At 40.6% G+C, this 18,815-nt stretch overlaps 1 protein-coding gene across 1 annotated transcript in view; it reads right to left on the bottom strand.

Annotated features, from left to right (window-relative positions):
• The window catches only part of ERBB4 (erb-b2 receptor tyrosine kinase 4), a gene marked incomplete at its 5' end in the record, with an annotated part of 657,878 nt that overhangs the window by 213,676 nt on the left and 425,387 nt on the right, over nucleotides 1-18,815 (bottom strand). The window contains one exon of the mRNA XM_082483856.1: nucleotides 13,618-13,752. Within this exon, the coding sequence (XP_082339982.1) occupies nucleotides 13,618-13,752 (135 nt within the window). The remainder of the gene's footprint in view (nucleotides 1-13,617; nucleotides 13,753-18,815) is intronic.

Consider the following 18,815-nt stretch of genomic DNA (forward strand, 5'->3'; position numbering starts at 1 on the left):
CTTCCCCTCATCTTCCTCAGTAGATAAGAAGAGACACACACACAAATGGAGAGGGACTCAGGCACAGGCAGCTGAAAAGAAACTGGCATGGAAAATAGGTCTGGGAAATGAAAACAATCCAAGAGATATGCCGTGAAAGACAGGCACAGGGAGAGATATGGGGACAGTGCAAGGGAGAGGGAACAGAGATAAAACTGAACCAGCACTGAAGAAAACAAAAACTGAATACCAAAGGGGGATGCATTTTCTTGAGTAATGTGTGATGGAGACAACCCTCGCGTGTGCACATGGACTGGGGATCTGTTGAGAACTGCAAAATTGCAGAGTTTCGCTAGATACGCTGGTGGCATACAGCTTTGATTTTAAAAGAGATTGGCCACCAGAGGTAAAGGAATAAATGGAAAGTCAAGAAGAGCATGTCAGCGGCACCGAACAGACTCAGGCTGGTGGATTCATATCTATCGCTGACAGCTCTGAGCTGATAGGAAGGCTCACTGTAACATTACTTCAGCTGCTACAGAAAAATGTCTTCAGGCCACAGTAACGACTACAGAAAGGGACCTGAGAGGGATAATGAAGACACTGGTTATTTTTCTCCACCTGGAACAGACAGCACTGGTAAGGCTGTATGACTCGATGCATTAATTGGGGGTTTAGTCATCCACATAAGATAAAAACCTTCATGTATGACACAGTCTAAAACTTTACACTGATTAAGCAATTAGGAGCTATTAATTATCACTGCTTACAGCTGTTAGCACAGAGCAATGTAAGTGAATTCCCCCCACTGTGGAGGCGAATTAGTTCCAATCAGCATCAAATGCCTTTCTGAACACACAGGGATCCTGAGCAAATGGGGAGACACAGCTGGAAGGCTAAAAGGATAGGTCAAGTCATACCTGCTGCTTGGCAAGCTCATCAAGAACAACAACCCCTCAGGTATCTTTCCTTGTAATCATTATTGTTAAAAAAATATATATTCACCTCCAGTAAGCCATAGATAACTGCCCATCCGCACACACTTGCAGCAGGACCTCTGTTCCTGAACAGCAGAGTAGCTTGGTCTCTGTCTGATGGGGGTTTCACAGGGGTAGAAATGAAATACCCTCCCTCATACGGATCACCCTCAAAGCACACAGACCAACAACCCCAGACCTCATCAGAATACAGGGGTAGCTCTTGTTTTGCCTTTCCTTTGCGTGAAATGAGAGGGCAATGTGCCATCATCTGTAGGTGTTAACACTCACCTAGGATGTGGGGTTATGCATTCCACTTTCTCCTTTGCTTCCTGTGATGAAGAATCTCACCTCCCAGGACAGCGACCCAAGAAACAGTCTACAGGCTGTTCTCTGGGAGGGGAGAGCACAGAACAGGCAGCCATCCCTCCTGATGACACCTCTCCTAACGACACAGGTAGCTCATAAGCCCTGAAGGGAGAGAGGTGGACACAGAATGCAACCATTCTTGGCTTTTTGCCCCACAGCTCCGTGGTTATGATCACTGGAGAATGGATACACCTAAGGATCAGTCCATGCCCCTAGAGCCATTTCTGTATCTTACCTGATGATTACTTAATACTCAGAATTTTAATAGAAGGAGTAGAAAAGACCCCAACTCAGACCAACCTAGGGCAGTTTCCACTGAGAGGTGGGAGACAGGAGGTACGGATTTGAATGCCTTCAGGCAAGCTTGGAAACTGAACCCTCTCCCCACATCCTGGGCAATTCCTAAGCTACTAATATATTTTATATAAGTGGAGAAAAGTCCTTCTTATTGAGAAAATATGAGTGTGAGCAGAAGACAGGTCTGTGAGGGGAAGGCAGCAGGCAAGTAGGGACTGCAGATTCCCAGCAGACATAAAAAAAGCCAATGTCTTCTATGCCTTTATATTAATATTAGCATTTCCCCCCAGTTTGCTCCTGGCAGGTACTAATTTATTGGGCTCCCTCCTCTGCATGGGGATGTCCTGAAGTACATGAATTTCATACCTAAGAAGCAGCCATTGCGATGCCTAACACTGTGACACCCACACCCTTCCTTGCCCTGGGAGGGAGAGCCCATTAGCTCTCAGTGAGAAATCTCATCACTGTTAGAAGAGATTTTCAAAGGAGTTGCACAGCAAACTCAAAGACACACTGAAAAGTAAGTACCAAAGCTGGCGATGTTCTTGTGCTTGTTTAATACCAACTCTTCCATCCCTCAAACTGATCAAGTCAGTCAATACCACGTAAGTCAAAATAATGTCCTGTAATAATGTTCCTGTAATGCTGCCAAAGCCGTAATAAAGTTCAAACAGAGGGGCATACAGTTTTCATTTTTTAAACAAAGTAATAACTTCAAAGAAAGAAAATGAGAAGTCAAAATTGAAGTGGCTTTTAAAATTCATTTTACTTTTTCTTGATGCCATATAATATTCCTAGAGTCTGGCTGGGTGCAGTTAAGTGTGCTAATATTTTAATCAACTTTTAACTCAATTAGATGGAAATATTAGAAAGAAAGTCCCTATTCACGTGAAATTTGGAGTCCATTTTTAGACAAACTTTGGATAAGTATCATAATATGCTTATTCAAATGTAATTGCTTATTCAAAATTTATCTCTGGCTATTCTAAACAAAACTGATTATTACAAAACAATACTTGGACAATAGAAACCCTTTCTCTGTTGGAAAACAATGCTTGGGCATATACTCTGATATTTAGATTCAGTGTTTGCAATACACAAATATTCAATGAAAATAATCAGACACACAAATTTAAGACTGCAATTTGCTGGATAATCTTCAGCTATCAGAGATCTGCACAGAGGTGATGCTGTGGACATCCCGTGACTTATCATGTAGGCATAATACGATGAATTCCATATGAAGTTGTTTTCATATGTAGCAATAGGTATAAAACGATTTGAAAACACTGGATTGAGTATCTTACGCTGCAAATATTCCCAACACTTCCCCCATGCTAGAACACTTCACTGTTGATGGCTTTTATGAGGTTTTGAAAGTAGAATACAAGTTCCTACAACAGCACAGGAAGAAGATTTTGAGATGTGAAAGCTCCTTTGAATACTAGTCCAAGGATATATGAACGTGGAGATCCTACACACAGGGACAGAAAGTGTGAGGGATTGCAGGAGCACAAAATACACTCTTCTTTTGTGTTTTGCTACTTTCTACACCTTTTCCGTGGCTTAGCAGACAGAAATTTCCCTTCTAGTCACTCTGCTTCATTTGAAGCCACAGCACTGTCATCCTCTTCCTTGCAGGAGGTGTGAAGGGATCAGAGAGAAGCCCCCGAAATAGCCCTGGGTTTGAACAGACCAGTGGCTAGAGCTCTTTAACCAGACTGTCCACATAAGCAGGATAGGAACTTTAGTGACAGCACTGAGAATTTCTGCCAAAACAGGCATGTGTAACAAACTCTTAAAAATATGCAGATACAACAGCAATAAGGACTTGGGGTGGTTTTGTGTTTTATGCAAGCAACAGAACACACTGTCAGGAGGAGCCCATCATGATATCGGCTGGCTCATCCCAACATTGCACCCACCCACTGCCACCGAGCAACACACCTACCCCCACGCCCTGCACAGCAGCACCAACCAAGCCAACTCTGAGCCGGTGGCTGGGATGTACATCTTGCAGATCTAACAACTAACAACTTCAAAAGTGTGGGAGGCACACAGCGGCTTCAAGAACCAGTAGATGCAATTAAGTGGCTGATTTTATAGTCTTTCTTTTCTTCCTCTTTCCCTAAGCAGCTCTTCAAAGGCAGCTAGCTAGAGCAGCTGGAGCTTGCTATGAAAGACCAATTCCACCCACCCACCCACTCACTACAAATCTGCCAATTACCATTCAATTAGACTATTTTAAATATTCGGAGTATTTGGAGTTTGTTTCCTACTTTCAAGAAACACTGGGTTTTGTGATAAAGCAAGCTGCTTATAATGGAAAGGGATGCTTTCATTTAAACTGAAAGTCTCTCGCTTGTGCAATATACTGCTTAAACACCAATCTGCTTATAAACAGGTGTTATACAGTAATACATTATACACAGCAGGTTGCCATTAAAAGATAAGCCTTTACCAACAGTTGCCACACGCTACCATGTGGAGCACTACTTAAATTCTGTAACTACAGAACTAGGGTCACTTTGTAATATTTCTATACATCAGCATGGTAACCCATGCCACTTAGTGGGTGACTTTCACTCTGTAACTGCTGTAAGAAGGGAGGGAGTTACCAGTAAAACAAGGTCAGCACTCTGGCAGGGACAGGGTTGGTTTGGGGTTGGATATTTTTTGTTTATCTTTTTGAAAAACACATTTTCCACCACAAAGAGATGTCCACATCAGAGGTTCTTCAGAAACTGGTAAAGTTGGCTTTCTCAGTGCCCTCCTTTCTGTGTATGCAACTCCTAAAGATCCCAGGCTTTGTAGCAGTTCACTTGCTAGATTCCTGGATTAGGGTCTGGCAGCCTAAGGACTTCTGTCCTTCACGGCGTTATTTATTTCTACTAGCTAGGTATACTTGTGTTTGTTACTTACTTTTTATTGAGTGAACTCAACTGTTAGAGGCATCATATTTCCATCAAATGCTATGTCTCCCTGCCTTTCAAATCTGTTTCAAGGGCATTTGCCAATTGACAAATCCCTTCTGAACATGCTGCCGAAGATATTTATTAGGAAATTAAACTGATTCCCTTTATTCAAAACACAGTGTTCCTGGTTGAGAAAAAACATTAGTGGCAACTTCAAGCAGTTCAGCTTGCCAAACTAATGCAAAACGAATTCATTATATCACTAGATTTCATGTATTCCTCCATCTTCAGTTACATGTGCTTGGGAAAAACTATTTTTAAAAATCAGTTTCTTCTGTTGCTATATACGTCTTTCAATTCCAGGTAAATAAATAAATTCTGTCCTGACTAGAGATTCCTTAATAGTAGGAAAAGCAACCTCCATGTATGCTGAACAAAAGATGGTTGCGGGACTTTCTGGCTGTCTATATTCAGCTCTGATATAAATTTTCCTTCCAACTGAGATATCCATGAAACTGCTGCTAAAACGCAATGCTGCAAGCCCTTGAAGTATGTTCCACATGGAAGGAGCTTTCATAAAACTGTTTAGTTATTTGTGACTTTTTATCGCAAAGAACAGCTTCTCCTCCTGGCTTTGCCACGGTGACACTGGTGGCGGGGAATGTATTCTGTACTGAGACCACCTGTCTGCGGAGGCCCTGTTCGCTGGTCTCCAAACATACGTTTAAAATGTTAATTGAACTTCAAGTAATAACCTCAATGAAAGGTTATAATTTAACAAACTCTGCAATAACAAATGTCTTCAGCGCATACTTTTTGGAATGCCATTTTCTCTGTAGGTAGTTTCCAATTTAGATGTACACCAGAAATGATACACTAGCTATTCTGAAAGTTGGCTTTAAGCATGAATTAGTCACTTCCCTCTTTTCTTTTTGTGAACGTACATAAATATAGTGCTGTTACTCTGACCTTCTGTAGAGCAAAATCCTTGTACTTTGAAAAAGCACAAAATATCTTGCAGGAGTAACTGGACAAAACGCAGTTAGCTCACCTGTGTCTTGGTACTGAGGGCCAGGGGTTTGATTTACATGTATTCATTATTTACATAATTGTCTCCTGTTATAGGAGCATACAGTGGTCTTTAGAAAGCTTTCCATGTACTTATATCTACCTTGTGTCCAGCTCTCCTGATCTTTTACGAACCGATGGCATTTTAATGTGGGAAAGGACCCTATCCTCCCTCCCACGCTGATGCCAGACTCCCCACCACTGTGGCTTCACCAGTGTGGCTTCCCGATGGTAGCAGGACTGGTCCTGCACAACAGTCTGTTTTGGATGATCCAGTTGGAAACACTGGTGTGCACATGTGTAGCATTTTATATAATTTAGCTGCAGGGTAACTGAGAACTGGTGGAAGGTTGGGACTTTTGGGAGAGATTGCAAGAATCTGAGGAACCCCTATTCTTCATAACTATCACATAATTACTTCAGAATTAAATACCCAACCGTTTGACCCGAGTATAAATTTCCAGAGAAGTCACTATGTGTAAAAATGATCCTTTTCTAATATTGCGACTACTGGTACAAAAAATGAGTTACTGCTCTGTGAAGAATTACAAGGCCACTACTGAACATTAAATCAATGGGCTGCTGACCCATCAGGCCTCGTTCTGTAGCTGTAACAAATGGCTGTACACAAATTCATCTACATCCCTTGCCAGCAACTCCAAACATGGATTTTTAACGCCCAAAGGAGAATGAAGTTTATCACCTATACAAAATCCCACGCAAATATCAACTTACTCTTTTTGTGAAACACACTACAAGAATATACTATGTATGCTGAACGGGATGTACATGAATCCACATGGCTGATTTTTTCCTGTACCAATTTAAAAAATGTAAGGAGCTTTTGGCCCTAAACCAGTCTGATACATAAATTTCTACCAAACTAAGTTTCTACCAAATTGTTCCAATTTCTGCAATATTTTAAAGAAGTATCTTTTCAGAAATGGCATTACTCCTTTTGCTAGCATGTGAAAAACTTGCAGTAGAATATGGCCCAGCAAACTCTCAGTTATCGAGGCTGATGGGGTAGCAGGTTAACCTAAATAAAGCAACTCACAAAGGCAGCGTAACACAGAAAATGAAGAAAGGATAAAAAAAAATGAGCCAGCAATGACTCACATCAACCACAGACATACTACACAGAGATAAGTATGTCAAACTGAGCTGTAATTCTTCCAAACACACCTGCACCCAGGTAAGGTCAATCACAGCCTGGATTGATTGTACCAGGAGAACAGAGAGCTGACTTCATAAAGCAACTGTGCAGCTGGCTAGTCCATCTTCTGTTCCTTTAATTAAAATGCAAAGCACTGGCTAAATGGTAAACATTTAATTAGATTTGTCTCTATGTTTCAATATTAATAAAACACATGAAAAATGCATTACGGGCCAGCTAATTGGGGGGTCTCCAAAAGTAGCTGTAGATGAGCAATTATAATACAATTGGGGTGTGGTTCCCCAGGGATCATCGCAGGACTGATGCTTTTTAATATTACAGCCAAAGGTTTAGAAATTATTAAAAAATCCCAGGCAATAAACCGTACAAATGACAGGAAAACTGAAATCCCAGCAAATTACAGTGAAGAGCAGCTACTATTAGAGGGTGAGTCAGGCTGGCGGGTAAGCTGGAGTCACTCACACCCAATGTCATTTATACAGCCAAACATAAGATTGCATATTTCAGAATAAAGCATACAGGCTCCAATTTCTGGAAAACAGGGAGTCTCTAAAACACACAGATGTCAGAACTGCCTGAATACCAGGTTCCTCATGTGTAGCTGAAACACAAAGGATACAATTTTTACTTCTACAGGATATTGGTTAAATCAGTAATAAAAAGCTATACACACTTTGGTTTCCACCTTCTAAAAGCACATTGAAAAATACAGATATTTTACACTGACAAGCAACTAAAATTATTCTGGAGCTGGAAAGAAATTCCTCACTGTGAAACATGTGAGACCCTCTATCTATTTAGCTTATGAAAAAATGGGTGGGGAGGTGAGCAGATTACACGGTACAATGCCATTTGTGCAGGTAGAAAACGCTGGCTACGAGAGAGCCCTTTAAGCTAGCTGGGCAAGGTGTAAGATGCAACAACATCTGCAATTTAAAACTGTGTTCAAATTTGAAATAAAGGCAGCTAGTATTATTTCTTTTAACACTAGGGAGGCAACCAGCTTCTCGAGGGACCGCACTTCTGCAAAGCTTCAGACCAGCGCCAGGAGAGTGTACAGTGAACCAAAGCCCTGCGTTCAACCCATGCAGTGGCTGTGGGAGCTCCAGCCACTCAGGGGTTGGGGCCGCTTCCAAAACTCAAAGCTGGATTGGAAGATACGCTGTGGCTAGGAAAGTTACTGAGGCTCAATGCCAGGCAAGAAGACGATACACTTCAGGGCCTCCGCATAGAGGAAATCAGAGCTAATGATGTTTCGAGGCTTCTTTTGCCCTTGAAAAAACTATGAATCAATAGGTAAAAAAGAGGGAAGACATTTTAAAGCAATATTTCCCTTGAATACATCATGGGATTTATTGAATCACAGGTACACAGCTGAAGACCAAGCCTTTTCTTCCTACGCATCATGTAACAATGTAGACGCACTTCTGGACAGCTCAGAACTTGGGTGTTTTTATACTACCAGCTGCAATTAGATACAATGCAATGGCAGAGGAGTACTATCTTATGAACAGTAACTGAAGTTGTTCTGCTTGAAAAAATGCCTTGCCAAAAATTCCAGCTTTTTTTCACAGCTGACAGGGGCTCAGTTGAAAAGCCAGATCAAGTCAAGGGAAATTTTTCCACAAGCCTCACTACACTTCAGAGTCTGAGCAGAAATTTCAGTTCAGGAGAATACTTTAAAATGGGCTTAATTTTCACGGAGTTCAGTTTTCACAACTCTGGACACATGCCAACATGCAGTATTGCATTTTTCTTCAATAATTTCTTGAACAGCAGCATTTTTGTTCAAACTTGAAAATGGAAAGTCATTTTTTAATTTTCATAACCCAAACAGTTACCAGGTCTATCATGAACATGCATCCACATAATTTCAGTGTTTTCAAATGCATGATTGATTTATTTGAACCTATGCTATTAGCTATGCAAGCAACCCTAATGCAGTAATTCAAACCCTTCCTGTTTTCTGTGAAACAATATCTCCAAATAACGGTCCACTGAAAATTCTGATTTAATACTACAGTCCTTGTCAAATCCTGCAAAAGAGCTCACCTGGCACAATGAGGGGCTCGTCCAGTTCCTGCTAACAACAAAACCAAGGAGAACATCGAGGACACAGATCAAAGCAGTTGGGTTTTCACTGGACTTTCCCTAAAGCTGGTCAGAGAGGAGCTCCCTACCAACCTATGGGCATTGTAGGCAAGGAGTCTAATCCTTATTTCCTGCTTTATTTCTTGTATCATCGCTGGGAACTGCACCTCAGGTTTCTAGCTCTGAAGGGCAGTGCTATAGCTCTTCAGTTAAGGGACTAAATCCAACAAGTGGACGTAGTAACAGGGGAATATGCTCTTGCAAAGAGTGGCTTTAGCATGCTTGGCTAATGCTTGAATTCATGGCTTATCTTTGGAAGGAGAGAAAACAGATTTTCAGCATTGCAAAAACAAATTCAGTAACATATCCCTAAAGGGAAAATTTTGTTCCTTAGACAGTTAAACACTTTTGAGAATTCCCACTGCAAGGTGCCCAGCTTAAAAACTCCAAGCTGATAGCGTTGATATCAGGTAAATGAAAAAGAAGGCTGCCTTCAAATTACAAATAATTTTAAAAGCTTCAACTACAAGATACGAGTATGGGGAGGCTCTGAAAACAGTAGATACTAGTATTATTTCAGCATACAAGTCAAAATGCCAGGCACAGAAGTATCTGTCGTGGGAGAGTTGAAGTATGCGTGGTCCCTGGTACAACATTTGTTTATTACCTTTCAGCGGTACACGCTGAGCTCTGCGCCCGCAGCCACTGGCTGTATTCATCTTAAGAGTAAGACCGGTAATTCAAAGGCCTCTAACATGAACTTTTCTGCATGCATTTGATCAGAACATGAAGCAATGGGTAGAATGCATTTCAAGCTAAAGAAAAAGAGAAAAGGAGAAGCAGCACTTAGGATTCGTATGTCTGCAGTATTTCTATCACAGTGGTTAAGACACCACGGCTTTTTCAACTGGCTTCTTAACAGTGATGTGACAATGAAAGCCTGCAAAGAAGGGAATCAGAAAAGCTTTATTCCCAGAGTTCACTGGCCATATTCTTTTCTGTCTAGCACTGATGTAAATGAAGGGGATTGCCAGAGTTGGCAGATCCAAGGTATGAAACAAGCACAGAGGCAGGGGACTGATTTTATTTCAAAGCGTCTTCATTTCACTCCGCCCTTTTGTCTTCCTCCTCTGCTGATTGCCTTGGAGCAGCAGGGAAGGTTGCAAGTGAAATTATCCCTGAAGTGGGACCATTATCAGCTCTTCTCCCTGGCTGGGGAAGAGAGCAGCACCAGCAGCTCGCAGTGTCGGCTCCCTCAGAGGGAAGATGAGCAAGGAGTGCGGCTGAGCCCTGAGTGCACACGCACACTGATGCACAGGTGCTCCTGGTACCACAGTGCATTTATATCAACCTGCTGGAGTCCACTCTGGCATTGGCAAAAACCCGAGCAGGGTTGGGCCCTTCTCTGAAGGTGGGGCCTTGCTCTTTCGGACATGTAGACACCCTGGGGGAGATTTTATGCCTGCTACTGACAGCTGGACACAACGCTAGCAATGCCAAAACACCAAAATGTGGTTTAGGCCTTAGGACCTGCTGGAATGATGAAGTATCTGATTCTGACACTTATGGCAGTTTGCAGCCTTTCGTCCCCAAACTATTCTCTGCCAGGGAGCACTACTGAGGTGGCCACAGTGGAACAGCCCTAACAATTCCTGGGGCATAAGCTACCCTCTGGTCCTGCCAGTCATGGCTAAACATGGCACACAGGCTGATGCATCTACCCAGGTCTTACAAGATCACACATTTACACAGACTTTCCTAAACCACTAGTACGGACTTTGTTAAGCTTGACACGGGAGGTTTGGTTGGTTTACACTCCCAGATTGATACAGCCTCTCTGACAGACCTTCTCCCTCTCCTGTAAAGGTTTTCAGACGAGCAGTAAAACCCACTCATTCTTTTCAAGGTATTCTGACACGGGAAGTCCCAGAGGGCTTTCCTCGACATCTCTCGCACTTAGGATATTCTTGGTAATGCCAAGCAACGTGTACTTACTGAGTTCCAATGGACTTCACCAAGATTTGCATTTGATAGGAGGCACCTGAGACTTCAGGCAATTTAATAGAGTCATGTAAAATAAACAGTAAATACATATACATGCTGGATCCGAAAAAGCATGAGTCACAGTCTATGCAAAAAACTACCAAAGACTTTGTAAAGCAATGAGCATCATTTGCAGCAGTGGAAAAATAGCAAGGTCGGGCCCAGCAAGCACCCACACTGCCTAGCAGATTATGAAAAGTGACATGTGAGCCAAATTTGAGAAGTATATACCTTATTTAATGATAGTCTATACTGATTTCCATTCTAGGGTTATAATTCAATGTTCATTTCTCCAAGTCCTCTCTGCACCAGCACAAATAACTTGTCTTAATTCTTTCGTAAACTACCAGTGTAGCACATTCCCTTTCTCCTACCTCTTGACAGGTAGTAATAATGTTCCACATTTGAGTGATTTTATTTGAAGGGTTTATATATATACATACACATACCTCTCTGTGAGCGTGTGTGTGTAATACATGCGTGCACACTCACACGGACGGCTATTTAATTTTAGGCTATTTTAAATGGTGATTTCTGTACCTGATTTTTTTTTTTCCCCCCAAAGCCTTGACACCTTTGTTAAAACATTTTAGCCATTTGTTGGCTTTCTGCGTAACGGGGTTTAGATTTTCACCTATGTAAATTGTGAAGACAGAAATGGTTTGGATTGGCTAATTTAATCAAATTTCACAGAACTCATGAATAGTATTGAGATGGAATCCAGTTTCTTGGTGAAGACGACATGTTTATTAAATCAAATACAGTCCAGCTGTGCTCTGCTCCATCCCAAGTAAGGAAAAATAAAGAAAAATTTGGGTGGCTATCTTAGTGAAGCTGCCTCGGTACCTAATTCTAAATCATCACTGAAATAATGCTGTTTATCAGCTTTATCAAGCACAAATGGCAAAGCACAAGTTGTTCCTTCCCTATATTTCAAAATAACTCGAAAGGAATGAAAAAATGTTTTAAGAAAACTGGACTTAGGTACATACATTCTTTCATCTTGTTGTGGGAGCTAATATTTACCTTTATTACTTTCAGGGTGTGATTCCAAAAGAACTCAGCACTGATCTTGTTCTGATTTCTCTGGAGTCACCAGGAAAACTTTAACTAGCTCAAAGACACAGTATTGATGTTGGTTGCTTTTTTAAAAGAGCTTATTACCTTGGTGTTGCAGAAGCATTTGTCTTGAAGAACTGGCAAAGGTTAAAAGAAAACCCAATAACAGAACAAAACAGAATAACAACCAAGTCTTTTTCTTGTTGAAGCAATGAATCATAAAAGGGTACAGGCATTCCCTAACCTTCAAAGGTTTCATCAGTTCTGCTTAGAACTGATCATCACCAGTGATGAGGTTTTTTAATATGCAAATAAGATAGCTGGCTGCATTACAACTATGTCAGGTTTCCAGCCAGAAGACAGAAGAGATGAGCCTCAGCTCCAGGGCTGGAACACTGAGGAGCAGTGGAGTTTGGCAGGCTCCCAAAGGAAGCCGTTTCTCAAGTAGCTGTGCTCTGGTTTTGAGTGTAGCAGATGAGATACACAAAACCAAGTTGCCCTTATATAAAATCTATTATTCCAGAAAGCACTTGGTTAAAAACAAGTTGCTGCTTAGAAACTATGGGGACTCATCAAATGGTCTTTATCCAGAGTCTAAGGTTTTTTTTCCCCCGAATTCCTAACCTACAACTGAAGAACTGAAGTTGTTTCTTGGCTGTAGCGGAAGCTAAAGAGGCAATCAGTCATTTATACATCCTTGAGGGATACCTTAGAATATGGTAAGCAATCCAGAATGTCCCTATATCCAGAATGCTCATCGCAATACGTATGCTGTGGTGTCACTTTTGACATCAGATATAAACTTCTTCCCAGCCTACACCTGAATTTCAATGTTGATACATCCTGAGGGTACTGTTTAATAGCATGGTATTCATTTTGAATGCATTTTACTATATTATAGAATATTTTACCTAAACACTTTGTATCACTGTCACCACCATTCACTAGAATTCATTATTGCTGCAAGAACCATCAAAATACTACCGAAGGTGAATAACTCTAGGAAGGGAAATAAAGAAATGGATCAATCAAATTAATCAAAGTACATAGATACTCCACGTTTGAAATCGAGAGCATTAAAATAGAGAGAACATATTAAAACCAGAGAAATATTGGCTATATTGTGAAGAGCATCCCATCCTCTGCAAATTCTCTCTCTTTTTTCACAGGTACACACAAGACAACAGAATAACTATTTCTTTGAGGTTCATTGCTCACCTAAAGTCAGAATATCCGTGAGCTTGTAGCATAATTACTCCAGCAGCTAATTATGATGCCATAGACAGACCATTGTGACTCAAGGACCTGCTTGAGCAGCAGGAACAAATGCAAACAATAACGTCTGTGCTTCCACAGCAGCACAGTGGCTTTAGCGATAAATGGAAAAAAGAACATGCAGAAGAGAGAAAACAGATGAGAGAAATTTCAGAAAATGGATGATTTTCTCAACAGACAAAGTGTTTTTAAAGTTAGACCAAGTGTTCCTACAAGCAGTGTACAAATTTGTAGAATGCAGTGAAGAATGCATGAAAAAATTATAAATACAATTCTTCATAACAGAGGACTGGGGAAAACTTGTGGCCATATTTATACTGTTTCATGCTGAGCGGATGACAAGGCTAAGAATAAAACCAGTACTTACATCCTGAGCTGCCATTCGTTGGAACCAAAGTGAAGTTGGAGGCCCAGGGGTTACGCACGATATCCTGCCAATGAATGGTGTCTGCGAAGCAAAGAAATTTGTTCTGGCCAACATACACGCCTCCATTCAGTATTTCTGCATAAAAGAACACGAGAACATACTTGTAAGACTTTAGACATACAACTGATTAAATGTATTGCTGCTTTGTATACTGGAGAGAAAGGGAATGAAATGTAAACGTAAAATGTTCTCACTGTAATCTCAATACTCTGAAAACTGGAGGGCAAGTAGCTCGCAGTATTTGTAAACAGGAACCTTTTCTTTATATGCAGAAGAAACCTGATGAAGACAGCCACACAGTTGCTAGATGATTACTGGGTTTACCTGTTGTTCCGCTGTAATCAAGTATGGAACAGTACTGCTATTTGCGGGTAAAATACCCTACAAGATTTAACTGACTTTAAAAACACAAGCAATCAACCACACTATGCTGTATTTCATTAATGCATATGAACACTTAAAACATAATAACAATAAACTAACATGCTCCGCTGGGGTAGGAATTTTCTGAGCCCACAGTACATGAGAAGGGTCCAGTCATCACAACGTCTGGAAAAGCATGTTTTCTGATCAGACTGTGCTATTGTAATACGATGATCCAAAATACTCAAATAATATCTATGATCCAAATCTCAAATACTATGATACAAAACTACCGTTGACATGCCTTACCGGAAGCTTTGTGTCAAAAGGAAATGGTTTCTGAGCAAATGAAAGTTGTTTGGGTTTTCTTTATTTTCATATTATATCAGTTCGTTTAAAAAAATGGCTTGTTGCCCTGTCGCTAAAGACTTGATTTGTCAAATCTCAACATGTAAACGATCTTACAGTTGTTGGTTGTAGCACCGGGGTTTCCTCTGGAGCAATAACTTGTTTTTTCTACCCTCTAAACTCTTCTTCAAATTCACAATTTCTCTCCTTAACCTGTTTCTCATATTTCCAAAGCAGAAGACAATCCACATGACTTTAATGAAAGTTAACAGGAGCTATGCAGCTAAAACCTCTGCGCTGCTTAGTGTCAGAGATTCAAACCTCAGCAAAGAAACATTGAAGGTTAGTTACTAATGGCACCTTAGAATGACATTAAGTGGTGCTATACAGCCAGGAGTGTCACACTTCTCACAGAGACACTAAGAGTAAATCTTGACTATGGTAGCAATGATTAAGGTCGTCTGATAGTCCTCATCTCCCAAGAAAACCTTTAAAAGCTTTAGTGGGATTGCTAATGTTGACAAACAACAAGGAAGGAACTACTCCATATTTTTTTTTTAAATTTCAGGGTTTACAGGACATAGCATGTAGAGGAGGTAGCCCCCAGAACAGAACGTATTAAATAAAGGATCATCTGTAAATGCATGCTTCCACCATATAATTAAGTTCAGAGTATTACTATTTCTTAGAAACCTCTGATTTAAAAGCTTGGCTTTTCATTGAAAAGGAGCTTAAAAATGAAAACAATAATAATAATAATCTTATACAGAAAAGAGTCCAGATTAGAGATATAGCAATGATCTGTCTGTATGATATTCTTATGAACCCTGAAAAAACCCGTACAGCATCTGTTAGCAATTCTGCTCTGGGGAAAAAGTGGGACTTCGAAAAACACTTGAAAAAATGACTAACGATGATTTCTCTGTGTTGTCCCAGCAATACAGGATTACCTAATCCATTATGGCCCAGATTTTGATTAAAAATAACATCTAACAAGCCATCAAAAACTTTAAAATCTACATTCATAGCTTCTTAAACACATGCACACAATTCTAAATAGTGTCACTATCAGTTGGTACATCTGAACACCTGCCACTGGCATCATTTCTGGGTTTTAGAGCATTCATTCATGACAATACCTATCAAATTTTCTTTTCTTCTAGGGACTTTAATGCATTCTTGTATAGCCGGCAGCATCTCACTCTAAACGTAATTCTAATAGTTTCAATTTGTGCAGAAAGACTTTTTTTCAGCATAAAAGTAACCAGAAAGTGTCTCCTATGTACTGTAAGGAAAGCTGACAGCTTTCCCTGTGATTTAGTAAAAGCAAATATGGAAAATGCTCTGACTTCCCTCATCACTGAAAAAATAAGCGTTGCTCCTGCTGCCCTTCCCCAAAAATGTGATGCAGTATCTTTATTTGCCCTGCACTGTTCCATTTTTCACAGGTGACAGGATTAAAGTTTACAGGCCTATTCATGCAGTGAGGCGCTAATAAACCTAAGTAATAATATCAAAGATGGGCTCACACAGATATTAAATAACCCTGAGTTCAAAATTTAGTACAATCTTTAAAGTACTTGTTCTTGACTCTTCCTGCTCGGTGGGATCCAGATTCATTCCCTTTCTACCCTCGTGTTCCAAGCTGCTATGCTGCTTTTCTTTATGCTGAGTCCTCGGCATGTGTAAATCAGCACAGATGCATTGGCTTCACTGATTTAAACTCAAACGCATTTTGCACTTCTCTGCCCTCTCTTAGCAAGAACAATGCCTGGAAAGACCTAATAAACCCTGTTACATGTTAAGCAAATGAAGAGCAAATGTAATCAATATACAATAGAGTTACTGTATAATGAACCCATCATCATAAAGTCATCATCTCATTTTAATTTACAGCACTGAAAGCGAGAGATAAAGTTAAACAATAAACAGGAGGAGAAAGGCAGGCATCTCTGCCTATGCAGACCAGCTAGCAAAGGAAGCCAGGCAAAAAGAGCTTTCTTCTCCTGCGTGCAACACCTGAGGTGCCTCTTTGCTGAACTCTTCCCAAGGCTGGAGCAGGGAAGAGAATGACAAGTCCCCTAGTGAATCTTGTGATTTCTACTGCGAAGAAAGAAGCTAGTTCCTGCCAAAGAAGCACTAAAAGGGACTGCTCACAGTGGAACGTATTTTAAATACCATTTTGGGGAGAGTATTTTTGTCTTCTAAAGCAATTTTTTGTGACATTACAAAATTGTTAGTCTAAGTACAACAGTGCTGCCTGGGACAAGAGGCAGAGCGCTCAGCTCTATCAACTGCTGCCTGAAATACCTGCTGTGCCGTGCTGGCAGCAAATGTTGCCCTTGGACTTCTATGCCGCTCAGGGACACGGAGTTACAAAAGGGGATTTTGAAGCACACGTCCCACTAGCTTTCACTGGGAAAAGAGTTGCTAACGGTGTCAGACAATTTTGGACACCTTCCTGTAAGGTACTGACGGCCACACTTAAGAGACTACCACGATCTCCCATTTTGGCACAAGGACTGCAGCTCCTCTGAGCAAAGAAGTAGCTCCAAGGTCTTTTGCCACATGATTCTGAAGTGAATGCAAAATCTTATCATCTTCCTTATTAGAGCTACTTTACTGGCTTAAAAGCAGTATAATTCTGTAACCAAAGTTATATGAAAATAAATCAGCAAGTGCACTCGCCACTGACTTCTGTCATTATTTTGCTTATTGCTGCCAAATGATTGTGGGGAACTTATATCTGCATATTATTAAAATTCTATTAAATGGTTATTTATTCAGGAAGCTAAATCAGAAATGTATTATCCATTATATCTGCTATTTTCTTGCTTCCATTAGCCCAGTGATGAAGCAGAGCCATTACCACATAACTTCAGTACCCTGCCATGCAACACTTGGAATTCTAACAGGAGAAATTGAAACATACAGGTCTCTGGCAACCACGAAACACAAGTATCTTACATTTTCCATAAAGTGCCATGCAACACAGATAGGTACCTCACACACAATTTATACTTAGTCTGCTAAGTTCAAAAAGGGGCTAAATTCATAACATCTATTCTAAGAGAATGAGTTTGACTGGAGCCAGTCAAAATGCATCACCAGCCACCGGCAGTTTAAGATCCCTTTAAATAAGGCAAAGGGACCCTAGCTCTGCAAGTGTGTTGTCTGTTTAGAGCAGAGATGGAAAGAACTCTTCTTCATCCATCTGTTAAAAGGGCATTTTCTTCAGCTGACTTTTTCTTGTGTACAGTGTAATCCCTCACGGTCTGTTATCTAATATCTAATGTGGATTAAATTGGCAAAACATGTTCTCATTCTGCAACGTATCCCAAAGCACAAGTAACTCTTGTGTGTTGATATGCAGTGGGGCCTATAGGCAACTCTTTAGCAGTAGAATCTGTTTCTAAAACGGTTATAAAATTGGTTATAAAACTGCTATTGCTATTCAAGGTTGCAAATTAAAAGCTCTTCTGTGGTGCTATGACGCCAGCTGGCACGAGAAACTGGAAGGCGGCATAGTGAGAGGGAAAAGAACTTGTTCTAAAGTGGTCCGAGAAAGGGGAAGGAGTTAATTAGGAAAACTGTTGGGCATGTCCACTGTAACCACTTCAAAAGCAAACCAGAAGATACCTTATACCTTCCAAGCTGACTGTCTGCTAAAGAAATAGCTATCTTTTACACTACACCATATACAGCTATACACTGCACATACGTATTATACAATGCGTGTTGATGATACATTAATTTTCAAGGTCAGCCTCCATATGTGCTGAAGCATCTTTGTATGCTGACAGTGCTGCGCCTTCGCCATCATCACCCAGGTGATGAGGATATGTTGTCAGATACCGTATCACTCTCAAAACACTGTCATATTTCACCCAAGATTCTGAATGCATTATCCGAAAACGGCTTTGGCCTGGAAATTTCATGCCAAACCAAGTCTTTTGATCTCTTAGCACAGTTGATTGCTGATGACCCACTGGGAAAGTACTTCAGGTCCATCACTAATAAGCTATGTCTTAAAGGGTAATGAGAACTTGGTGCTTTAGGAGACAATAGCTCATCCATCATCAATCAAGATCTGAAGTTTTTATACAGATGATTTAAGAAGAGTTGGACTGCGTAAAATTGAAATGTCACATTTGTATTGGGAGATGGGGGGAGCTTGGTAATGAAAATGAGAGTTTTAACCTTCTCCATTTCAGCTCAATGACCATACTCAAAAGCTCATGGATGTGGAATCTGTGTACCAGCTAGAAGCCCCAGACAGCCTTCGATCTCAATTATACAATTTCAAGTAAAGATTATTTGGGTCATTAGCTGAAAGTCAGTTTCAAGGCTTAATGGTAACAGCAAAATATTCTTTATTTCTATCAAAAGCAATCAGTGTTATGTGCAGCCTGTGGGTTTGTACTTCC

Source organism: Vanellus vanellus (assembly GCF_965231255.1).
Source record: "Vanellus vanellus genome assembly, chromosome: 5".
In the NCBI taxonomy this organism is placed as follows: domain Eukaryota; kingdom Metazoa; phylum Chordata; class Aves; order Charadriiformes; family Charadriidae; genus Vanellus; species Vanellus vanellus.